This window comes from Blennius ocellaris, assembly GCF_963422515.1.
Source record: "Blennius ocellaris genome assembly, chromosome: 10".
In the NCBI taxonomy this organism is placed as follows: Eukaryota; Metazoa; Chordata; class Actinopteri; order Blenniiformes; family Blenniidae; genus Blennius; species Blennius ocellaris.
The window spans coordinates 18,926,938-18,952,701 of record NC_137659.1 but is presented as its reverse complement, the minus strand read 5'-3'; the positions used below and the strand labels follow the sequence as shown (position 1 = coordinate 18,952,701).

The following is a 25,764-nucleotide window of genomic DNA, read 5'->3' as shown; positions in this document are numbered from 1 at the left end:
ACTTTGCGTTGAACATTTTCAGGGTGAGTTGAGAGCTGCCAAGGTGTTTGTCTGGGTTCTGTCATGAGCTTTGACGTTCCTAATCTGAATTGATGGCTTTTTGGCAGAGTTGGCTGGAGAGATTGAAAGCTCACTTCAGGCCAATGGAAACTTTGAAAATGTGAGATTTCACCTGAACTGCCGCTGCTTTGTGTTTTACTTGCCTTTTTCTTTTAAATCCTCACTTCTAGGACATTCGGAGGTGAAGAGCATTTTTAAGACTACCTGGTGGCAACAAAGTTTCCAGACCAAACGACTGCCTTTGATACCTGCTCTCACAAGAGAAATGCAGTGAACCCCTATACACCAGCTCTATCATCAAGAATTTATTGCCTTATCTCAACCATACATACCAGTACATCCTCAAATATCTACCTGCTCCGAAGTCACCTGGGTGCTTTCCTTAAATTTGAGGCACTTCTTCCTCAACTTCTCCACTTCAGAAGAAGCACCTCCATTCCCAGATGATGCGGACAGACAGCAAAGGCCGAAGTGCCTCCCCTCACAGGATAACTTACAAATCAGATTTCCACGCCATCAAGTGCTCATTTGATGCAGGGGCGAGTCTGCAGGCAGGGACCAATTCTGTACACCCAAACAAACTGCCGTCCAGCATGTCTGATCCGATGATGTCTCACACCAGCACTGTTAGCACCGTAGGTAGCAGAGGTAGGATCAACAGCACCAGAGGGACAAAGATCAGAGATAATATTTTCCTTCAAATGGATAGCCAGCACTCAAAACAAGATTCGTGTTCTGGTTCCATGGCTTTTCTTTCTCCCCAGATTGCTACCTGTCAGCTCCAACCTTCACATTTTTCTGTACCCAGACCTCCAACCCTCAGCTCTGTCACCAATGCTACTCCACTGGAATCCTCTCTCCTCAAGAAACGGTCCAAAGGAGAGGAAATCCGAGACATTGACAGAGCTGCTCTGGCTCAGAAAGTCTCCGTAACCCGCAAGTTATTTGAAACCAAGATGATGGCGGTTGGAGGTGGGGCAGGACAGGTTTCAAAACCTGTGATTGGCAGAGCAAGCAGGGCGGTGGCAGAGTGGAAAGGAGAAGTCAACCAAGTGGGAAAAGAGGGTGATGCAAGTGACAATAGCAAGCACATAGAAGAAGAAGAGGAGGAGGAGGAGGAAGATGGCTTTTATGAAGACAAACCCATAAATCCAATCATAAATATTTCCTCTGAGAAGCCTCCCACACTGACCTCACTGACCAGTCACCTTAAATCTCTTTTATTGGACGGCCTCAGTGAGACATCCAATGAATCTTCCTGCTGCTTTGACAAACCCGATCAAACTAACGTGTCGCAAACAGAGGGAACGAGGTCAACTTGTGACCCTTGCATGACCCCGGAGAAGACATTGAGGGCCGAACTGGTCAACATAAATAACGAATCGTCAGAAAGTGATGAGACTGAAGAAGACAGGCAGTGGAAAGAGGAGACAAACGACTTTGCTTTTAATAAGTATTTGAACAATATTGCAGAGGATTGTGGGAACTCCCTGGTGGATGATGTTTTCGAGATGCTCAGCATGGATCAAACCCCAGGACTGTATATGAAGGAAAACGGCATGGCGCTAAAAGCAGGAGAAGATGGTGTAATGACATCCTCAAGAGAATACCAGAAGGATTTTTTAGAGGGCATGCAGTGGAAAGGGGTAACCGAGATTGACGGGGAAGATGTAAAAGACAAGTATCAGCAGGTGAATCAACAATGGGAGGGTGAAAGGGCGGAGCAGAGCAGATATTTTCCTGCACGGGCTGAGGAGACGTCAACAGAAGGAGAAAGTAGGGAGACCGATTCAAGAGTGCTCGAAAGTGTTGCAAGTGAAAATAGAGTTATCATGCATGAGGAGGATGTTGACCAGGAAATTGCGGAACAGAGGAAAGATGGAGAAGCGATATGTCAAAGTCCAGAGAAGGGAAATGCTGGTGAAGAAGAGAAGAGTGAGCGAGATGGTGAAACATCTGAGTTGCAGAAGGTCCTTGACACCGAGGAGGCTGAGCATATGGCGTGCAAAGAAAGGAGAGATGGAAAGCATGAAACGGAAGCTGCAGTAATCGTTGGGATTGAAAATGAAGCTTCTGTGTATTGTCAGGAATTTCAGTCCCATTCAAAGTCCTCGGCGTCCTCAACAGAGGACAGTGAAAACTCTCCGGGGAGAGACGACCAGCATTCATTGAAATACGAGGAAATTCCTGGTTTGCCTGAACTGACTGATGAAGAGAAGGAAGATTCATCGGAGGCGACAGAGAGGAAGGTCAGGTTCTCCTCTGCTCCGATCATGGTATGAAAACCCTTGTCAAAAATGTTAGAAAAACAATGTTATTGGTGTATGTTTGTCTTTTCTTTTCTTACTATTCTTGTCTTTAAATTAATGCATTAAAAGAAGCTTTTAGTTAAAAAAAACAAAACAAAAAACAGCTGCTGTTTGAGTGCACGTAAAATAAGTGTTAGCCCAAAGCCATGTTTCTAATCCATTTGAGGAGGAGGACAGGCAAGATCACACACGCTTCGCTGTGTCATCGCCCGGCTCAGAGCTGCCTTCACATAAATTCACTGGGGAGAAAAAAACAAAGTGACTGTGTTTGATAGTATTGTGGATCGAGTCATAGAAAAAAAAAAAGTATCCTTGTAGTGATCTTGTGCTGTCCTATTTACTTTCTGAGTGTCTCACTCTGACTGTTGCACTTACTCACAGATCTCTGTACATAAACATTGACTTGTTGTGTCAATAACTGCAGATGGGTTTTCTCTCCAGTCTGCTCGCGGTGAACACATGTACTCGACACAACTTATTTTTTTTCTGTCGGCTGAAAGTTGTAGATGTCTGTGGAAATCTGAGTTGAAGCAATTGTGGTGATCCCTACTGTATTTTTAATCTGGTTTTCCAGGTGTTCACCACTTACTCTAATGCCGATTACGACAGACGCAATGAGGATATCGATCCAGTTTCCGCGTCGGCGGAGTTTGAGCTGGAGAAGAGAGTGGACAGGATGTATGTTTTCCCAGTGGAGATAGAAAAAGGTTTGTCTGATTTTGTGTTAATATGCTTTTCAGAAACTACAAGTTAATAATTTACACGCATTATTTTTTTTAAAAATAAAAAATGGTGAGAAATATTAGAATGTCTGGAATCCAATGCAGAAATTACTCCTTGATGTGACACCCAGCGTGTCATATCTTAACCACCCATTGTTTCCCCCCCTGCTCCCTCTAGGAGAAGAAGGCCTGGGCATCAGCATCATAGGAATGGGTGTCGGGGCTGATCAGGGTCTGGAGAAATTAGGAATCTTTGTCAAGACGATTACCGAAGGAGGGGCAACGCAGAAAGATGGAAGGTACATTTTCATATCAGTCTAGTGCAGGGGTAGGGAACCCTGGTCCTCGAGAGCCATAGTCCTGCACGTTTTGCATGTGTCCCTGCTTCAACACAGCTGATTGCAATGAGCAGCTCGTTATCTGGCTTTGTGCTGAACATGGTGATGAACCATCAGGACGTTCAGTGGAGGGAGACGTGGAAAACGTGCAGGACTATGGCTCTCGAGGACCAGGGTTCCCTACCCCTGGTCTAGTGCAAGAAGTAAGACGAAGAGAGGTGTTGTAATCCAGTGTAGCCATTGAATTACATTCTGATTGAAAGTTTGGGAAAAAAAATAAGACACGAGAAAGGAGGAGAAAGAAACCTCCAGCAAGACACGATTGGTGGGTAGAGGAGAAAGATCATTGAACAACAAAAAACCCAAAAGGATCAGAAAAAGACAATACATAGCACCCTTAAACAAAGTCCTATTGTAGTTGAACCTTATTGCAGCCTAACCGGAGCCAGCCTGATGTGTGTTTGATGTGTTTCAGGATTCAAGTGAATGACCAGATAGTAGAGGTGGATGGAGTGAGCTTGGTTGGAGTCTCCCAGATGTTTGCAGCCACAGTCCTCAAGAACACATCGGGCATTGTTAAGTAAGTGAACGTGTAGCAGTGCAATGTCGGTGTTTGCTTTTTACAGACATTGCAGTTTGATTTGTCTTGTTTTTTTTCCCCCCCGGTTCAGTAACGGTAGATTCAACTTCCATTTTATTTAGAAACTGCGTCACAGTTCATTTTTAGACCTGTATTTGATGTATCCCCTTAAAATACATCTAAGTGAAGAGCGGCAGTTTTCTAAGCTTCTGATTGTTGCACAAGTGATGCTATTTAAAGATGAAACGGCGGTGAAGTCATAGATTTTGTTTTGCAGATGTTTTGGTTGTTTTTGCAACTGTACACATTTCTTTTCACATTTTAATCAATCAACACATATTTTATACTTTAGTGTTGCCTGGCTCTAGTGTTTCAATTGTCTGTCGGCATGTTTAGAAAGGAAAGAAAAAATATTTTTGACACTTTAGGCAATACTTGCAGCATCTCAAATAGTACATTCAGGGACCAATCTCTAGATCTTGTAGCAAGATGAGCACCGAGACTGTAACTTGTATCAATGATGCCCATATTTGTCCTCCATGGTAGCTTTTCTCTTGAATTTTCAGATTAATTCCAAAGAGTAGAAAAAAACCCAAGTGCAAATAATTCCAATAGTTTTTTGTGTTGTATTAATTATTGAACCTATGAGTTCACCACGTTATGCTATCATACATGTTATTTGTCACTCAAGTATAACTTTTTCAATTGTTAAAATATCCTAAAATAGGACTTGCATGCCTGTGTTAAACGAAGGAATGATTGCTTGCAGTTGTGACGGGGTTTTTTTTTTTTGTTTGTTTTGTTCTGATGCAGGTTTTATATTGGCCGGGAGAAGGAGGGAGTAGAAAGTGAGGTTGCACGACTAATCAATGAAAGCCTGGAGATGGAAAAAACAAAAACCATTACGGTGTGTTTTCTTAAAGAAAATGTGATATTTGAAACATTTTAAATAGTTTCTCATGATTGTATTTTTTTTGTTTGTTTTTTTTTGGGGGGGGGGGGTGTCTGTTAATCTGTAGAGAGGAGGAGGAGGAAGCAGTGGAGATGAGGAAATGGACAGCAGCATATCGGAGAAGGACTCTGTGATTGAAGAGGAGGAGGAGGAGGAGGATGAAGTGGAAGATGTGTCTGTGCTATCAAGTCTGGACAATTACCAGCTCTGTCTGAAATACCAGCAGGTGCTTTATTTTCTGAATTTAATAATATTACTTGTTTAAAATTGTGATTGTTTAGCAATTTAATAGATATCATTGTTGAGGATTTGTTTTTACAATAGGAACTAATATAACCAAAAAACTACAATACAGTATCTATTGATTTGTTAAACAATCTAAAGTGCATTTCTATATAACGTATTGGTTTTCCACCCATGCTTTCGTCACAGCTTCAGACTAAGCTACAGAGCAGAACAGCTCAACTTCGGCTTGCAAAAGAAAAGGTAGGTCACTCATTTTAAGATTGAGATCTCAGATGCACAAACCAATAATTGTACCCAGTTTGATACGCTACCTTTTGTGTCCAAATTTGGAAACACTCTGACCCATTTAACTGTGTCTGAGATGGCTTGGTGTGGTTATTAGGACACGGGCCTCCTTCCAACACTCCTCCTCGTTCTCTTTTGCCTTGAAGTGATTACCACTGTGACACAACGGGGTTGGCCGAAACCGTTCAGAAGAAAATCTGGCTTTCTTTTACCCAACTGTGGGAAATCTAGAAATCCTTGTGTATCAAATCTTTGAATGCTGGAGAACTTAAAAAAAAAAAAAAAAAGTATATTTATTTACCATGATTGACACAGCAAGTTGAATCCCTGTTCTTGGAGCTTTTTGTTTCCTTCTATCTTTTGCTGTGTGTGTCCTAGATTAAAGCATGGGGAGAGCGACATGCTTGCTGGGACAGTCAGAGGGTTGAACTGGAGCAAAGAGTCGAAGATGGAGAGGAGAAAGCAGAGAAACTAGACAAGTAGGAGGCATAATGCTCTTCTTTATTCGTGGCCCTGTTTTACACCATGTGTATGTTGTGAAGACGAGACATGGTTGGAGCCGACTGGCTGCAGATGATTGTGTCATTAAATATAATGAAGACGATCATGTTGGCTGAGGAGGTGGAAATGAAACTTACTTTGTTTATCAGGTACTGGCAAGAGGCCCAGGCACTATGCAGAGTTGTGAGCCAACGGCTGGCTGATGCCCAGAGCCAATCAGAAAGCCTGGAGATTAAATACAGCAAGGCCAAGAGACTGGTCAGAGAATACCAGAGCAGGTATTTATGACATCTATTTATCTTCCCGTGTGGAGGATTCCTCATAAATTACTTGGATTATTTGGAGAACAGTCTTTGATGACACACATTTGGAGCTCAGCTTTTCATATTGTGTGCTTTCAGGGAGGAAGACTGGGAGAAAAGGGAAGCAGAAATGGTGAGAGAAATGGAGGAGAGAGATAAGCAGCACAGAGAAATTGTTAAAAGGCTGCAAAACCAGGTGAGAGAAGAATTTTCATTTCGATATGGATTTGAGTTAAACAGGCATTTCTCTGTAGTCGGCGTTCTTCACTGTTTATCATAGATGGCACAGCTAGAGAGGAAAGAGGCCCATGTACCAGAGGGACAGAATGACACCATGGACTCTTCAGTCACAGGTAGGACTCTGGAAGTACTCATTCAGCTCTACAGGAAAAAAAAAACAACTTTGGTTACTCATGGGACACAGACATGCAACAAAATGGTTTTGAGGGAAAACCACAGTTTCCCAGGCCGTGTGTCAAACATGTGTTGTTCAGTTACGTCACCACACACACCGAGGCCTGCGATGAAGCTTACTTTGAATGAGCCTTTCTTGTATTTTCATCTGGATGACCTGATGCAGGTCCAAAACACACAGGCGTGCCAGTACACTTGCTACTGCTCACTGAAACACATGTATGTGAAGTGAATTGTTACAAGCATTGCAACTTGCATCGTAAAAGGGCACTTTTTAAAATAAAAAATATACATTTAAAAATGTATTTTAATTTGGGTCACCAGATTGAAATTCCTACAAATTTTGTATATTTGTACTCTAAACGAAACCAGTCCGTGAGTCACTATGGATCCCAAAAATACAGAGCAGTGGCTCTGTATGACATGGAGTGTACTGCTCAGGTACCGATGTGTGTTTGTGGTTTCAAGGCACACAAAGTCTTTGAACATTCAACAAGTTGGGTTTAATTTCCAAAAAGAGGTACTTTGACTTTTTTTTTTTTTTTTATCACCTATGAAGCTTGACTGCTCTCAATTGAAATATCCTGTTGTGTGAAAAGTATCAGACCTTTAGACCAAATGTTTCTTCTTGGCTTACGATCATGCCGTGGTGATGTGAGGGGTTGTGGACTGGGGACATAGTTTGGTTTAAACTCGGTGGGTGTTGTGGACTCATCTTCCTAGGATGAATAACTGGGTTAGGGTTAGATCATAGAATCCTCACGAATACGTTATTCTGAAAACATCCAGGCACTTCATGTTTACATCATTATATATTGTAAACTGTATTTAATGTTTTTTTTAAAAATTTAATAACTGAAGCATAAGCTCCCACGATGTGTATTGTAAAGGGCCAAAATATATACCAGCTGATATATTTTTAATAATAATAAAAAAAAATCAATACAAATTTAACTGCACTAAAGCTACTTTGCCCATGTCTTGTATCCAGACTGGTATATTCCGGTTCCTGACACAGGACGTCTCGACTCCAGCGCTCACATAGCCAGAGCCCAGTTAGCCCAGAAATCCAAGCGCCACCCTCCCTCACGAGACAAACTCCGGGAGAGTTTCAAAAAGGAGGTAGGGCCCAGAGTTTAAAAAAAAAAAAAAAAAAAAAAAACCACGACAAGGGTGAATCCTACATTTTTCTGATACACTTTTTTTTTTTTTTTTTTTTCTTTCTTTATTGCAGGAAGAAGTACTGCATGCATCACAGGAGAGTCAATCGCTGTGTCTTCCCGCAGTGGCACAAAACAGCAGAAGTGACCTCTCCAGCTGCTCGTCTTACTCAACCCTCAGTCCTCAACCTCCCATAGGCCCCATCCTAACCCCCCCGGTCAACACCCCCGACACTCTCAATCCCTCACTGTGCAAATCCTCGGCATCCAGGAGATCCAAAAGAAAGTTCCTTCACTTCAGGTGTTTGCTTTTTCCTTTCTATTGCATTACAGATTACCGTTCAGCCACAACACATCATTTCTTATTATTTTATGATGTTATAATGACTGTAATTTGAATTGTTTTTCTTTTTTTTAGTGGCCTTCGCAAGTCTCTCATCAAAAGAAGAAGTGACAAACACAATATAAAGCCAATAAGCAGCAGGTGCTATGATACTCCAACACTAAATGTGTTTTTTGTCTTGTTGCTTTCTAAGGAACTTGACTGGCCTGCGGTGAAAGCCATTTAGAGGTTCACAGCAGACTGGTTTTCAAACGATTCAGCAAAAGTCAGTAATTCTACTGTAAAGTAGGTTTATATATGATGTACAGTAAAAAGCCTCAAATATTTTGCTGCATTTGATTTGTAAAGAGAGTATGGCTCAGTTTTTCAGCAATTTTACATTGCTTAAATATAATGATATAAAGTATCTGCACTCACTGGTTTCTTGTCAGAATCTTTAACATTTACTCAACCGTATGCATTTCCATGAACCTGTACTTTCTTGTCATTCAGTGGCGGGTCATGTAGTGACATGGTAGACGAACCTGCTGGAATTTCTCCAACAAGTTCCGTCACTTCAATGCCGTCTTGTCTGCCCTTTCCCTGGTTCGGCGATCGAGGAAGGGAAAAGGAAGCAGAGTGTACCAGGGAGAGACTTCGATCTGTGTCCAGCAGCAGTTTGCCATATCTGACCACCTCAGGCAGAACCGATCAGGTATGAAGAGATGAGTCCATGCATCTGACTGCACTATGTCACTCTCCTTTTTTACTTTCTAATATCAAGATCTGATAGAATTTTTTTTTTTTTTTTGGGGGGGTGGGATATATCCTCGGGTGAGCATGTAGCAGTCGTAAAATATGTTGGCATCCCAGGACTGTTTGTGTCGCTTCTGTAGAGTATTGGCTCTCCGGCAGAAAGCTCCAGCATGGTGGGTCACGTCTCTGATCACTCCCTCTCTGGACACTCTCACACTTTTACCTTTTCCTCCACTGAGGTGAGTCTATCCTTCTCTTCCCTTCCTCTTCTCAACCTTTTCTCAGTTTCTGAAAGAATGATTTGACTCGAGTTAATTCTCCCAAGGCCACTCTTTAGTCGCAGCTTGATCTCAATTCTTTACTCCCCTTCGGTTACTTGCTCTTGTGCTCTGTCAGACTTTGGACGATGACCCAGTTCCCAACAATAACAACAATCAATGGCAAACGCGCCCCATTTTGGAGTGGAACAACCAGCAGGTCTGTCTGTGGTTGATCGCTATGAACATGGATCAATACACATCCCAGTTTGCTGCCAGAGGAGTTGATGGGACGCAGCTGCTCAGCATGGACAGCGAGAAACTCAAGGTGAACAGAGATGAATGAAATGTGATGTGTAATACTGAACCAAAGGACACATTTTTGTCACAATATAATAACAATGCTGGACAACTATGGAATAATTGGCTCATTTTTTTTACATTTTTCACTGCACGGGGACTATAATTGGTTCAAGTCTGTCAAAGGTACAGCTTGTGGGCCTGAAGAGACCAGTCCAACACTGCAAGGTCTCAAAATTATAATAGAAACCTTCACCTGCAATTTGTTTAATGATATATTATTCCTGAGATGTCCAAACTGAGCTTCAGATTGTTCACAATGTTTGTGAGGGAAAAATATGCATTCAAGTTGCATGTCTTTGCACTAAACTGAAAGGAAATTGAGGAATATCTTTTATTTATCCGTCAGATTTCTGTCTTTGTACTGGTTTGGCCCAATTGAGATCAAAGGGAGCATTACATTTAAAGCCCTTTAATTGGTTGTTCTCACAGACCTTCTATAGTTATTTTTATATCTGCTTAAGGCATAAAATGTTGTTTTCTTTGCAGTATCTGTCATAACTGCCGTTTGCAATTGTCCCATCTCTATTGACAGGCTCTGGGTGTGTGGAGTCAAAGCGATCGCGCCGCCATGAAGAAGCAACTGAAGGAGATGAAAAGGGAGGAGAAGGAACAGAGGAAGGAAGAAAAGCGGCTGAAAGAGGAAAAGGAGGAAGTGAATGCGGTTTTGGAAAAGGATGGTAAAACCAAAGACAAGGCGAGGATGCAGAGGGAAGGAAAGTCTACGAAAGACGTCAGCAGCGGCGGGAAAACTGTGAGAACGGAGTCGCTCTTATAAAAAAGGACGGCCAGAAGTGAAGAGATGCACCACCAGCGCGGGAAATGTTTCCACGCCGACATGAGCTGATAGAAATGACTTGATGCACTGCGCTCATTCTCCACTGTTCATATCGTTGATGGTTGACTCCAGCACCAAAAACCAAACTCGCAGCAATTTTCGTTTCTTTACTTCAATTATAAGCTATGTGGAAAAACAGCTCCCACTTTCTTTTTTTTAACATGATTAATTTATCTTTATTTAAATTTTATTAACAATGAGCTGATTTAGGCCCTTGGGTATTTGCTGTAAATGCTTTTTTATGTCTTAATAAATATTACTTTAAACATTATGCCATTTGGTTTCCATTCCTCATAAAGATACACAAGACACAGATATGACCGGATAAAATAAAAAATGTATTAAAGAAGCACTTTGTTCTCTTGCACACTCTTATTGGTGCATGTACAACTCCAATGATGAACTGTGCATACTTTACAGTATCTGTACAATCAGAGGCAATTTGAGTGTGGTGGAAAAAAATGCATCAACTTTTCAAGCAGATACAACAGTGAAATGCTTTCTTTTTTTTTTTTTTTTTACTTCTAAATGGGGGAACATTTGCACACTTGAGTTAAAACATCTGTTGATGCATTACTTGAGTCTTTGGCCTGTAGAGCATGTAACAAAGTACTGCTTGCAAGAATAAATAGAAACAATTCAACGAAACATAAAAAAACCAACAAAAAAAAGAACATTGAATTATCCTCCCACAAGGAACACTGAATATACAAGGCAAGCTGGAAAGTTCTGATGGACCGAAGCTGTGCATGATTCTCACACACTTCAACTGTCCTCCATAATTCATACAGACTTTGTTCAAGCTAAAATTAAAAATTAAAAATCAGCCCCTGAAGCAGAAAGTTGATTCCGGAAATTGTCCTACAAAAGTTTAATACAGTCAAATCTTTGTATTTTTTTTATTTACAGTTCTCACTGTGCAAAAGGGGGGCAGCAGAAAGGAGTTAAACTGAGGTTTGTCAGTTCAACGTGAATTCATGTGGACTCTGATTTTATGGAACGTGTAGAATAGTGTTCATTGTCGTGCCACGTTGTCATCCAGGGCTTCTTTTCTATGCTTTCCCAGTTACTGTTTCCGGGGTTCATCACCTTCTCCTCCCGTCTGATCCGAACTGCGCTGTAACTGGGAACCTTGTCTTCATATTCGGCACGCTCAAAAAAGCCACACTGCAGAGAAGAATAGGAGAGGTACATTCAATATTTTGTGTGAAGAAAGGCTGGTTAAAGGCTTTCAGGAAAAGCGAAGCAAGCTGATGAGGGAGTTGTCATTGTTTTATTTTTGGGGGGCAGGGGTGCAGCAAAGCCTTCTGTAGTTCTTTATACGGAGAAGAAACATGTTTGAATGTCCCATTAAAAAAAAAAAAAAGAAGTGGAGAAGGAGCCTTCAGATGAAGTGACTGCATGTGCAAAAGCAAGAAAAACAAACCCGAGTTGGAAGAAAAGTCCAAAATAGAGAGGCGTAGGAGAGCTCCACTGGTCCCTCTTTAGAGCATCAGGTAACACAGTCATACCTTATGAGCCGTCACCTCCCTGGCCATGCAGGTAAATCATAGTGATACGCACATATTCATGTGTGAAAATCTTACAGGCATTTAGTCTCTGCAGAAATCATCAGTCAGCTTTTTGAATAGCATTCATTTCACAGTGTGAGAAACGCCCAGTGCCTGCTTAAAACCAGAAAGCACAGCTTTTGTAGCAAAATGGAGCAAGAAGAAATTTCAGGCAGTCATGGCCGGCAATGTAATTTTACCCTCTTTTTTTATGCATTTGATGTCAGTTTCTCTTTTTCTGATGGGTCCTCTTTTTTCTTTTTCCCAAAGACTCCGCACTGAGGAGAGGGAAATTAATAGAAAATGTGCATAAACGCTGTCATGTGAACCTACTGCTCTTCTGTCAGTATGGCTTGAAAGGTCGTTCGTTCAAAATGATGATCTTCATTGGAAATGTTACACTATCAGTGCTTCTTATTAGAAGGGCTGGGTGGCCAAAAGCTTTCAGTCCTACCTTCCACAGAAGGAAAGCCAACAGGCCCAACAACAGCAGGATAAGCAGGATAGACAGCACAATGATCCACCATGGCACTCCTCCATACCGAGCCTCATGCCTCTCTGGAAACACTGTCAGTTTCACCTGAACCCATGGAGAGAACATCAATATTTGTCAATGAAAGTGTTTTATATCTTTTACAGAGCCCCACCCAGGTCATATAGCTTCTTCTTGACCTGCCCTTAAATAATTAAATAATCAAATCAAAAGGTTAAATAATTGTTTACCTGTGATTCAACATTACTCAACACGATGTTCTTTACCGCCTTGTCAAAATGTAGAAATGCCTTCACTATCACCTCCGTGTGATGTATCTTGGAAAAATCCTGTTTGAAGGACAAAGAAGCAAAGTGAACAGACAGGTTGAACAGAGAAGAAGAAGAAATTTGGCTTCTACAAGATATCAATCAATCAATTGACTGGTAGTTTCAAAGTTAAATATCTTGCTGTCAACAGAAGATTGAGAAATAAATAAGTCTCTGCAACTATCCATCCATCTTCGGTACTACTTTATTGAACTTGAACCCAGGACAGTGACAATCACACACTCACACGTTGAAACTTATGGACAATTTAGAGTCCCTGGTCAGCCTTAAAAAGCGTGTTTTTGGACTGTGGGAGGAAACCTGAATACCCAGAGAAAAACCATGCATGCACATGGGAGAATAAGTACTTGCAATATCCATTATGTATTTTGTCTGTCTTCACAGTTGTTACCTAAATTGTTCACCTTTGTCAAAAACATCCCCTGATTCTGCTGATTGTAACTGCTAATACAGACGTTTACATCCATTTAAAATCCTTTTCACAACAGCGAAAGTAAAAAAGACTTTATTACCTCTATGAAGGTGCCGTTCCACAGGCGAGAGTAAAGAGTGATGACTGCCTTCCTGTCCATGCCCTGCAGGGGGCACTTTATTCTCACACACTTTGCCCCATTGCCACAGGACTGTCAATAAGGGAAGCACAGAGTTACTCAACTCCTTCTGCTGGTTGAAAATGTGGGCAAAAATGTGGCAAAAACAATAGAAGAGAAGTTGACTGAGTGGTGTTACCAGAATCTTTGACTCCTTGTCCTTCATATAGCGAGAAATTGTGCCTCCTGCCTCCTGCTTGTTTCTCGCTGCTCTTCTTGATCTGCTGCTACCTAGTTCCTAAAAGTCAAAAAGAAAATGAGAAATCATTAGTCACAATTATTCACCTTTTATTGTGTGAAACAACTAATACATGAACGTAAAATTGTCTTTTTCTTCGATCACCTACGCTGTCTGGTATTTTAAAATCTTTTGTGAGAGACTACACCGGCGTAACAATCACAACAATAAGGTCAAGCGTTCACTGACTTTGTTGAGAGGGTTGACCTCCCCTTTAGGAGTACAATCCATCTGCTCGACACCCGTGGAGCTGATCTTCATCAGGTAGAGGAGCCATTTTCCACCCTCAGTCTCCTTGGGCCAGTCGATGTTGAGCGTGGGAGTGCCAAAGTCTGCCAGGGGCTTTCCCAGGTTGATTACCTGTTCAAATATTAACATTTCATTTACCCCACTTATGTGATACCTTGCAAATGTCTTGGGGATTGTAAATCATCGTACGATCTTGTGCTCGCCCCGCACTCACTCTGAACTGGTGCATGATGGCGCTGCCGATGTCGGCTTCGGTTTTCATGGCCGTCTCACCTTTGACGTCTCCGGTGAAGTAGACCTGTGAAGGCTGTGCTTGACTGGAGAGACAGACGTGCACGTTTAGCAGCAGGCAACTGATCCTTCTTCTCTGTTTATTCTGCACATGGAGGTCATACTTGTGTTTCTTACCCTGTTACAGAGAGCTGCAACATGACGGCCACCTTTGCCTTTGCTTTAACAAGAGGCATTTTCTGCTGGCTGCTGGTCCTGTTGAGACAAGGTTTGTGCACGGGTCACCTTTGGCACTCAAAATGTGAATAGCAGGAGACAAAGTTACAGGTCGACCTATAAAATATATTCAAATGGTGGAAACTGACCTGCGTTCAAGCTCATTTAAGGCCAGTTTGATCTTCATAGGGCCAGACTAGTAATATACTATCATGTCTGTGTTCCGTTGTTTTAGTCAAGAGGTAATAATACATTCATTAAATATCTTTACATACCTCAGAAGTTGAACATTGTAAAGAAGAAAAAATGTATATTAATGTGATTACTCGTCCAAAATACAAGTAAATATCCCAAAACAATGTCTGCAATTTGCAGCGTTTTGCTGCACTCAGCTTGTACTGTATGTTTCTGACAAATGTAATTTATCAGCACGGTGGCACAATATCACATGAACACACAATATGCCACAATCTTGTCGAGGATTGTGACAACGATATGATTTGCCAATGCTCAAATATATTATGCCAGCGTCTTTGTGCTTTCAGCTTTATTCTTCCTAAAAACAGTGAGTTTTCTCAAGAGCCTATTCTACCCGACTATGACGGAGCCATGTTCTCTTTTTTTCCACACACTACAAACGAGTTGTGAGGCATCTGATAGGCTTTTACATTTGGACTTATATGTATATAAATGTCATAGGTATGCATGTCATTGGGTTGATTGATCATGGGTACCACATATATGTGAATTATTAATCAGTGGTGACCTGACATAGATTCACTTGGGTCAAAACCCTGTCAAATATCTGTGCCCTTACATACTGTGTGTGCATGCAGGCATTTCTCTATGAAGTGTGTAGCAACAGATATGATAACAAATACTGAATGTATTGCAATACAGTATGGGGAAATAAGTAGTGTACTCAGTTTGTGGTGCAGAATCACAAGCTGATGTGTACTCACGTGTTAAGCTGAAGACCAATCTCCAATTCAGAAGTGCTGGGAGAGATGCCAGATGTATCCAAAATAATGTAGAAGGTTGCCTATAAACACAAAAACATATACTGATGAATTATTCATTCTTCCGTCCAGGAGTTTCTGTGATGTATTTTTTCTTCTTCTGCAGTTACACCATCCATTTCCAGGTCCTCCTTCACTGCAGCCATTAATCTTCTCTTTTCACACACAATTTTAACAATGACAGTCAGATTATTTTTCTCTCACCTCTGCGTCACGCCTGAAGGGATTTCCAAGTTCGCAATCAGCCCAAGATCCATTTCTGTTGGCAATGCAGGTCACTGGAAATGCCTATAAAACCAAGAAAGCCCCAGTAAGAACCACAACATTTTGTAGGTCATGAATGTAAGATCACTCAAAGGTACAGAATGTGTGCGTGCGTGCGTGCGTGCGTGTGTTTTGTGGGTAGCAGAAAAAGAAACTCACTCCAGGTGCACTGCGGTAAGTAGAGTAAGTCAGAGGATGAGGGAAGAAAGTCTCCACTGATGCCTCATGCGCATCATCTCCATTGAGATTCGTCACTTTGACCTCCAGGGCGATTTCTTTTTGGTTGCTGAGTGAAATCACTGGAACGCCGTTCTCACTATAGACAGAAATTGGGAGAATGCATGATGATAACATATTCCCATAATAATTCACAATCAATTTAACCTGATCAGTATCAAATAGTTTTAAATGTCCTGATTTTCTATTCTTGTATAGCTGCTAAATGTGTGAAAACTCATTCTGTGGAGCATTTCCTGACCCTGTATCAAATAGACCAAAACAGCATTTAATGGCTTGTTTGTTTTTTTTCAGTGAATACATAAATATATTAAATCAAACGCCATATATATTCTTACAGCGCTAAAGGAGTGAATGGTTCTTCATCTGATGTCCTGTGGCCGAAGCGATATTTGAGCTGCAAGTTGCTCTGGCAAACATTGTCACCGCCACAACCTTCCATCAGGAACTCCACCTACAAAATCATTTTCACAAACGCAAACAAATAATGAAGACAAAGGCAAAAATACTTTCACAAGGAAAAATACTTTCACTGAGGTTACACATCGATTATCATACATACGCACCTGTGATCGCGTCGGAGCCGCCAGCTTCGGATCCAGAACTGGCCCCAGTGAACCCGAGCTCTGTCGACGTTTACGCTTCGAGTTCTGGATCTCCACGGACGCATCGATGGGGATGCCATGGAGTTTGTCTCGAATATTTTCCTGCAAGATGACGTCAGTCCTTACTGCCAAGACCAAATTGCACTTTGATCACGAGGGAACGCAATTTTGTTTTGTTTTGTTTGGGGGTGTTTTTGCTACCTGTATGGTAAGCTTTCGTTTAACACATTGTTTTTTCCCTTTTCCATCAATGTCAACAGTCCCTTCAGATTTATAGCCCAGGCCAGACCCAGAGGCGTCAGTGAAGGTCGCTCTGGGACTCAGTCCTCTCTTGACTTGTTCGGCGTCTGCTTCGAGGGAGTACGCCACCGCTGGAAGGGGCAGAAGAGGTGGTTTAGAATCAGAGCTGATAGCAATTTGCCTTGCTGCAAGTTTCAACTTACTCAGTTTGGGTGTATAGCTCTTGAAGTTGGTAGTGTAGGTGAAGCATGCCTCAACCTCTAAGCTGCGGACACAGTAGTGTATTCACAAAATTAAAGGTTGTTTATTTTCAATTATTTTTCCACTAAAGATTAATTACTGTCAAAAAAAAAAAAAAAGGAAAGAAAACGCACCAACGACATAGTCGTGCTTGGGCCGACTAACCAATCATTAAGGAAACCTTTAACAAGACACATACCAGAAGGAGTTGCCGCAGTTCTTCTTGGTAAAGTCAATTTCATTTGGCGTGAACTTGATTTCCTTCTTAATGTTAACAACTGGACGTGATCTGGAAAGAAAGAGCTCAGTAGGCAAACCCTAAATCACGCTGAAAGATTCGTGTCACCACACCGTGTCACGCACACGAGCGCACTCACCTAAAAATAAAGACAGCATCTGAGAGGGACCCGACCGCCAGGTCCGGGTAAGAGTTTTTATCCAGGTCCATGTTGCCTGCTAGTGAGTAACCAAACTGTCCCACGTTTAGGGGCTTGCCAGAGATCTCCTGATGAAGAGGAACACATCCTTTGATGACAACAATTTAAAGCACAAAAGTAATCTAAAATACTGATTTCAGAACATTTCTTCATTGAAACTGTTTTTGTGTCTTTTGAACAGTCAAAGGATCCAATTCGTTTTTTGACTTTCAACTTTAGATAACCACACAATTTTTTTCCAACTGTGTGGCCTTACAGAGTTAACTCACATATTTTTACATACATACATACTATATATATATATATATAAGTATATTTTCCTATTTCTTGAAGTCAAACTCAGATATTGTCACTGCACTGTTTTGTATTTTCTTTAGTATAATATTGGCCGAATAGAAACACGGTTCAGGTCGTAATTGATGTAATGTGTATGTTATTTAAGATAACCTACATTAAGGTTATTACATTTTTATCTAACAGGATATTTGAGGTTTGTGACGTCATTTATTATCTTCTAATGATTTTCAGGATTTATCTTAAGTAGCCAAGCATCGGGTTTATGAATAATTTATCAAACACAAATGAGAATTTCCCTGCAAACACATGCAGATATTTTTCTAAAATGTTCTTCCTCTTCAGAATATATTTCATTGCGTTAACAGAAATAAACTTAAATCACCCCAGCACAGGTATACATACATATATCAAGCTTGGTACAAACCTGTCCAAACCTCTGTCATTGTATATCCAAATATGATAATAGACTGTGGTTATATTATTACAAGTAAAATGGATTAATATCACATGAAATGATGATACAGCAGTGTTAAATTTATTAAGAGCAGTGTTAAACTGTTTTACAATAAGTTATTGGCATCCAGCTTATAGCAAGTTACTGGTGACTGTACAGCAAAGTGTTTACAGAACAATTACATGTGGAAACTGATGTTGGATATACAACCAGTTCATAATGTGTCATTACCTGCGCAGCCTTTTGAGAGACTCCCTTGTCCGATCCATGGTAGATGAAAACAGTCCCAGCGTTGTCATCGTCATACGGAGCCCCCACAGCAAAGTCTGCCAGCAACAACAATAACTGGATAATGCATTTTGTTCACAAGGAAACTATTACAAATGACCAGCAGGGAGGAATCACACTTTTGCATGCACATTGTTGCAGCCTCACCATGATAACCATCCAGATTGATGTCTCCCAGGTTTTCGACACACAGGCCAAACATGGAGTTCGCGGGTCCATCTATTCTGGTGGGTACGATCTTGTTCCACTTTCCACCTTCATTGAGGTAGATATATATAGCTCCTCCAATTTTGCTATCTTTCTCAAAGTACTGAGGGGCTCCCACTACTAGGTCCTGCCAGCTAACAAACAAAATCAGAGTGTGAAGCACATATACAATCACAACTGCAGCGGTTGCAGCACAGTGTGTGTTTTTTGGTTTCACTCACCCGTCCTTGTTCAGATCCAGCACAGTCAGATCGTAGCCAAATGATGAGGCCAGTCCCTCTCCGTCAAGGGTGTACTCTGCAACCAAGATCTTGCTATATTCCCCGCCTGTCTTCAACAGCACAACTGATCCACTGAGGTTGGCTCGCGGAGCACCCGCTACCACCGTCAGCTGGCCCTTCTTGGTCAAACTTTTTCCCGAGTCCAGAGAAAATCCTAAGGGAAAGATACACATAAATGATTGCTTATGAAGTCAGAATATGGATAGCCTGTTTGATGCAGTGTTGTGGAGGCAAGGACAGCCATGGAGGAGATCTTATATTGTACCCAGATAGCTGTCGGAAACAGCGGGGACGAGAAAAGCTTTTTTTTCACGTTCATCTCCCGTCTCATACGGGCCGTCATCAAACCTTCCCATTTCCACGAAAGAGTCGTTCCTCTGTTCCAGGCGTACCACTCCTGTGAGAGAGGAAGGAGAATGAGACCCGGTGAGGTAAGATTAGACATGTTTGACCTGTACTAAATAGACGTCAACCCAACAAAACAGTCTTATCCACAGAGAAAAAGTCAACATCATGAATCTTGAGTGGAGTGATTACGCGAAAACTAGAGAATCTGCTCCTGTGCCATTTCACATCAAGCATCTATGCTGTTAAATTGTCTTCACATGCAGCCAAGCACACGTGTTTGATTACCTTTCCAGTCGTAAGCTCCAGGAGCCCCGAAGATGATGTAGTTGTAGTCTTTGTCGAAGGTTGCAGAGAGGCCTTGTTGGCACGAGCCGAACAGCTCATGGCCGACAGGTCGGTTGTCACAAAATTGCCACTCACCGCCATCTCCATCAGTTCCCACATTAATTGTTAAGTCCTGACTCAATGTGTAGCAACGCCCAATGATGTTACGGGAGTTGACGGAGGCGTCGCGACGCTGGTAGCGATGGGCACAGGTCTTGAAAGCAGAAATTTGGAGTTGTGTTCAACAAATGTCGAGAAGGTGGATGAGTAAAAAAAAAAAAAAAAAAAAGAAGCATAACAACAAGCACATTCTGGTGCCTTTTATAAAAGAGGAAATTTCATAACAAATTTGTCACATTCTAGTCAGGTATAGTAAAACAGTTTTGACTGTTTCATGTCTGTCGGTTTTTCGGTTATTCTGGTCATATTTACTCATGTCAATCCAGACCATTTAGTCCATGTTCATGTTCTAGGTCATCGCTGGTGTGTGGTCAGGTTTACTAACTGTTCTCTCCTTTCAGGTCTTGTGTTTCCCTGTCCTCTCTCCCTCCTTTTCTTGATCACTTCCTACTATGCGTCAACAAACACTCACTCACTGTGTATAAAAACTGTGCTCTGTGTTCGTGTCAATCACATGTTTTGTCCCAGCTTTTCCTACTCCAGTGTTCATCATGTCTGGGGTATTGATCCTCATTCATTCTGTTGTTTTTGCTCCTGTTTGATCTTTTGCATGCAGTTATTTGTCTGTCCCCGATTCCCTGTTTTATCATGTTAGAATGATTAATAATGTTGGCAATAATGAGTCCAAGTTCTTACCACAATTTTGCCACCTGGCCCCTGACTGCTCACTGTCACTCCCATCCATTGGTTTTGTTTATTTTCTCTGTCCAAATCCTCTACATAGGGAGCAACAGAAATAAATAGACTTAAATGTAAATAAAAAAAAACATGCCTATAACAGGATATAGCACCAGAGAGATCCAAAGGTATGAACAAGCATTTTACCGTCATTATCAAAGATAACTCTCGCACAGAGACGAGTTGACGAGGTGATATCACAGTTGTAGAGTCCTCCTGTCGTGTTAGATGTTTGACGACTCAAGGATCTTGCTTTTGGAGCTCCAACCAGCAGCCTGCCACAGACACACACAAGAATGCAGATCAATACAATATGCAACAATCAAAAGTCCCCCCCCCCCCCCCGCATTAAATTCATCACTGTAAACATCGGGGAACTCGCATTAGAAACAATTCACATTATTACACATTCCAGTCAATGGTGTCACACACACGCACACACACACACACACACACACACACACACACACACACACACACACACACACACACACACACACACACACACACACACACACACACACACACACACACACACACACACACACCCACACACACACTCACACACACACACACACACACACACACACGGCGGCATATTCATGAGCATACATGCACATCCGCCACCATACTGATGTTCCATGTCCTCTCATCCTAACTGAGTCAAAGAACCCTTTCAGTGGGTTGCTGTGGATATTAAACCAGGCTGCCTATCTCTTTCTGCACACACACACACACACACACACACACACACACACACACACACACACACACACACACACACACACACACACACACACACACACACACACACACACACACCGCTCACACCCGAGCCCTGACGATGGGGGACACAGTTCCCAGGGTTCCCCAGAGAATAAATCCAACAAGTCAGTGATGTCACACAATACAATGAGGCGTTGAGAGCGCGCTCGCAGGATATGTCTCTGACAGGCTTTGCCTGCTTGATGACCTTTAGAGATAAAGTTTCATGGAGCACTCTCTCCACCAGAGAAGATGAAGCAAAGCCATTTTTAGTTGGAATACAAAGCATTCTTAGATGCGGACACCATCTGGGAGGAAACATGCTGAGATGTATAGCAGGGTATGGAGCTGAGGCCTACTATGATCAACATATTTGCAGTGTAAACTCACTTGTCACGACAGTGTATTTGAGGCAGTACAAATAATTTTGACTTCAGTGGCCATGCTGGGATTGAACTGACGACAACTACATTTATTCCACTCCACACAGTTTACATCTATCTCTTAAAAAAACAACAACAACAAAAAATTGATGGGATGGGATTGAAAAGTCCTGCTTGACAGGCAGTAGGTCTACACTCTATTTCATCTGAACTGTTGAGTTGGTTTGGCATTCTTTCAACCACAACAGTGCTATTTTACACCCATTGAGTGTCCGATCCATTCTATTTTTTTATCATAAGGTTAGTCATCTACACTTGACATTTGATTTTGGAGGGTATGGAGTCGCCTCTTCTTGTATGTGCACTGTTGTGCAAAATAGTGAGCAATGTATTTTCTTTCACACCATCAAACATGAGTGTGATCTGAATGAGTCATCACTTCAAGGATTTATGATGCACGGCAGATCCCAGGTGGGACACATCACCAGTGATATTCTGCTAGACTGAGCAAGTCAAGAGGAAATATGGACACAAACTCCCGTAAGATTTGTCTCTGGTCAAGTATCTTGAATGAGGCAGTAATTTGACATGTGGGTCATGTCAAATATGACTTATTATAACAGCAAAACTGACACTCTGAAGAAGGCTGCAGATGCAGCCAAAACATGTCAGCCTGGTAATAAAGTTTTCCTGCATTTATGTGTCGTTAAGAAAGAGTCTATACATATGCAAGACGGCTGGGATGAAATATTGGTGACATGAAACAGCCCCCACAATCACAAGAGTGTTTAATCATAAAATCCCGTTTGACAGTATTTTGATATTCTGAGTTGTATATATGTCATATAAGCTTTAAAGGTTTTCTTTATATACATGCCTAACTGTATATAAAGAATTTGGCCAATTAATTTATCAAATTAATTGGCCAAAAGAGATACATCCTTCGTTCAAGCCTTCTGGATCTGACCTAATGCTTGTATTTGGTGCCCAGATGTAAAACTGATTTATGGTCCTCTCAGGATTCTTTCAGACGTCACATCTTTTGTTCTCTGGCTCCTTTTCATTTCTCTTTGATGTTGTGTAACCATAACTAAGAAGGAAAGGAGAATGAGGTAACTCCATTTCACTCTTGTGGATGCGCTTCATCAGATTCACAATCACCATCCACCGTCATACACAAGGCCACAAACATCACGTCTCCTCCATCACTGCTGGAATTTAGACTAAATGTGACATTGACATTATTAATGAACCTGCTAGGATGTTGCGCTCGCCTCTCCCTCTCAGCCTGACTCTATATCCTCTGCTCTTCTTGCTACATGTATTCATTTCACCAGTTTCACACATTTGATGAATTCCGCACGTTTCTCACACTCAAAAGCTCTAAAAATTCCCTCGTTAGGTCTCCCTTCACCCTCGTTTTGCGCTTTTGCTCTTGATTTCATTATACAAACACATCCATCGAGCAATGATTGAAGTATCTGAAAGCTATACACAGGCAGACCATCAAACAAATGGACACAGATATGTACACACATGCACATGTCCGTCCTGCAGGTACATGTAACACTCATCCCTGTAGGGCATAGGAGACTGGAGTATATAAAGCTTGAACAAAAGCTGGCATGCGAAGCTGCTAAAAGACTGTGACTCAGAGTGCACACCCAGCCGTGAGGACATGAACACACGGGGGGCACAAGTACGCACACGCTGACATTTACTTCGGCACTCAAGTTGTTGCAGTGGACGATAGTGAACTCTTACGGGAAATCATTGAGAACACAGGAAAGACTCATCTGTCGAGCTCTTCTTTGTAGCCTCAGGTTAGGAATGTATCAAGCAGCAGCTCACTGAGCTCTCTGACACTTTTCCAAATGACTGACAACGAGGCAACGCCTCAGTGCTCAGCCACAGCATGCATCAGCAACATTAAACACACACACACACACACACACACACACACACACACACACACACACACACACACACACACACACACACACACACACACACACACACACACACACACACACACACACACACACACACACACACACACACACGCACAGATTTGTCCACAGGCAGCACAAGGGCATGTGCACAAACACAAATACTGCCTCCACAGCCAGAGAGCCTTCCACCTCTACAACAGTGCCGTCACTCGCAAAACAAACAAGGCTTACTGTCCAGACATGCATGCACATATCCAAACACTAATTACAAAGTAGCATGCTCCTGGTGGTTCAAAATCAGCTGACATTATCACAAAGGGCGCGTTTGACAAACTACTCTGCTTTGAAGAGTATCATTGTGTTGTGATAAGTGATTAGGGGGCTCCCCTCCACAACAATGAGAGGCGTAAATCTGCTGATCCATTTTGAGGTTTGTCTTTAAGTCATCAAATAATTGATATCAGTGAAAATACCCCTGACAAATTTCCACTGCTTCAACTATGTTTTAAAAATGTTTTTGTTCTGGGCAGGTGACACTTCAAAACTAAACTTTAGTGTCACACAAACCAGGAAAATAACACCAATTTTATCTACAAGGCAAGAACTCGCTACAATAGAATACAATAATATATGTATATTTTGCCAGAAGTGTGTCAATATGTGTAACAACCCCATTAAACATGTATCTATGTAACAAGTTAAAGACATGCAGATCCTCGGTAACTGATTGATAGTGATAATTCAAACTGTAATCTTTCAACACAGCAAGGATGGCTCAATGTGCACCAACAAGCATTATTTACAAACACTGGAAATACTAGGCCTTCGTCTTTAAAAACGAAAACAATGCAAGTCAGTTGTATTGCATGAATAAGATCGAATCCTTGTATCCTCAAATAAGTTATCATTCCACCTTTCTGGAATGGATGGTACAATGTCCACATATGTTCTAGGGATCATTTGTATTGTCTGTTGTGCCAATTACTAACTGGGCAAAACATTTTATAATACAAACTGTGGGAAACGCTGAACTAAAGTGATTCGTAGTAACAAAACAAAGGTTTTTTTCAAAGATGCTCCTGTCTTGAGTTATTGCCACACACAAATAATTGAAGTTACTTAGTTACAAAGTTTAGTAAAGATGTTAATATATAACGTTTCCCTAAAAAAAAAAAAAAAGAAAGAAGGAAGGAAAATTAACTGGGAAAAAGCTCAGTGGATGAAAGAATCTGACCTGACATTTGCTCTGATGTAGCTCTAATCAGTCCATTCAAATCAGTGACCACTGGATGGCAGCTGGCCTTTACTCAGAGTGACAAATCCCTTTGAAACAATGCCCGTAAACATGCCAACTGTGATTCAGTGAGGTGTTTTGGTTCTAAACGCCAAAGGGGTTCTCAGTCTTACCGAAAGTAAGTAAAATATTTCGAACTAGAAAGAGCTGCAGTGTGACACGTGCGTAAAAGCGCACAAATAAGTTACCTGTGGAGAAAGATTAACAGAGAGGCCTGCAGATGAACTCGGTGGAAACTATCTGAGCTCACATAATGAGTTAGCAGTCTAATGACGACTGAGGTTCCAAAGGGCTTCTTTTTTTCTTTTTTCTTTTTTTTGCTCCACCTTTCCAAAGTGAACGTAAAATCGTCTTCCAAGTTGTGACATTCTAGTTACTAACTACTCTCAAAGGAGAAAAGCTGTAGTGCAAAGTCATTTCCCTTTCAGAACCAAACCCTTACATTCTTTTATCCACCGGCTGGAGCTGATGGTGCAAGGCGAGGGAGAAGCCGAACAGGGTGCCCGGGTCTCCTTCTTTTCGCTGCACATTCTCGGTGTCCAGGTTGAAAGCCGACAGCCGCGCGCATCCCGAGAGAAAGGCGGCCAGCCACAGTCCACAAGTGATCCGGCGCTCCATGGAAAGGTAAAGCTCCCGTGAACTTGGGGAGAAAGGTGAGTCCCGCGTGCAGGAGGGTGCAACTGTGTGAGTGGAACTTTGCGGAGGGTTGGTTGGATGTGGATCGACCACTGGCAGCTGCCCCTCCCACTGGCCCTCCTGTCTCTCGCACTCCTACCACACCTCACACGCCACACCGCCTGCAACCCAGACCACATAACACACATTTCCAGTCGGAAACGATTAATGCCTTGTTAGTCTGTGGGGAGCACACAGCGGGTCAGTGGTGTAATCCATTTGGGTCACCGTGTTTGACAGAAGGGCACATGCAGCTTCTGCATCAAAAGCCTCCATATAGGCTCTATAACACTGTAAT

At 41.9% G+C, this 25,764-nt stretch overlaps 2 protein-coding genes across 3 annotated transcripts; one reads left to right on the top strand and one right to left on the bottom strand.

Moving 5' to 3' along the window:
* Nucleotides 1–503: 503 nt before the first annotated feature.
* Nucleotides 504–10,342, top strand: LOC308135532 (uncharacterized protein; the record flags this gene model as incomplete). Its single annotated transcript, XM_080503581.1, has 17 exons — nucleotides 504–2,336; nucleotides 2,944–3,076; nucleotides 3,270–3,390; nucleotides 3,905–4,009; nucleotides 4,823–4,907; nucleotides 5,029–5,187; nucleotides 5,394–5,447; nucleotides 5,871–5,971; nucleotides 6,143–6,271; nucleotides 6,395–6,491; nucleotides 6,576–6,648; nucleotides 7,701–7,831; nucleotides 7,944–8,119; nucleotides 8,705–8,906; nucleotides 9,088–9,186; nucleotides 9,344–9,532; nucleotides 10,100–10,342. The coding sequence occupies 17 exons, from the start codon at nucleotides 504–506 to the stop codon at nucleotides 10,340–10,342; spliced, it is 3,930 nt and encodes a 1,309-aa protein (XP_080359707.1).
* Nucleotides 10,343–10,901: 559 nt separating this feature from the next.
* LOC308135210 (integrin alpha-6-like) lies at nucleotides 10,902–25,466 on the bottom strand. 2 transcript variants are annotated; one of them, XM_080503089.1, is made up of 26 exons: nucleotides 25,234–25,466; nucleotides 20,545–20,672; nucleotides 20,356–20,435; nucleotides 19,501–19,753; nucleotides 19,133–19,264; nucleotides 18,808–19,021; nucleotides 18,527–18,720; nucleotides 18,323–18,417; nucleotides 17,281–17,408; nucleotides 17,103–17,192; nucleotides 16,867–16,928; nucleotides 16,625–16,794; nucleotides 16,385–16,525; nucleotides 16,157–16,272; nucleotides 15,741–15,897; nucleotides 15,522–15,605; nucleotides 15,261–15,340; nucleotides 14,260–14,337; nucleotides 14,066–14,168; nucleotides 13,792–13,962; nucleotides 13,504–13,602; nucleotides 13,287–13,397; nucleotides 12,676–12,774; nucleotides 12,407–12,532; nucleotides 12,153–12,230; nucleotides 11,436–11,569 (listed from the first exon to the last, which is right to left on the bottom strand). In XM_080503089.1, the coding sequence occupies exons 1-25, from the start codon at nucleotides 25,407–25,409 to the stop codon at nucleotides 12,162–12,164; spliced, it is 3,156 nt and encodes a 1,051-aa protein (XP_080359215.1). In that variant the 5' UTR covers nucleotides 25,410–25,466; the 3' UTR covers nucleotides 11,436–11,569; nucleotides 12,153–12,161. The 2 variants fall into 2 exon arrangements, with proteins under 2 accessions (XP_080359214.1, XP_080359215.1); XM_080503088.1 differs by lacking the exon at nucleotides 12,153–12,230 and having other exon boundaries at nucleotides 10,902–11,569.
* Between the last annotated feature and the right edge of the window lie 298 nt (nucleotides 25,467–25,764).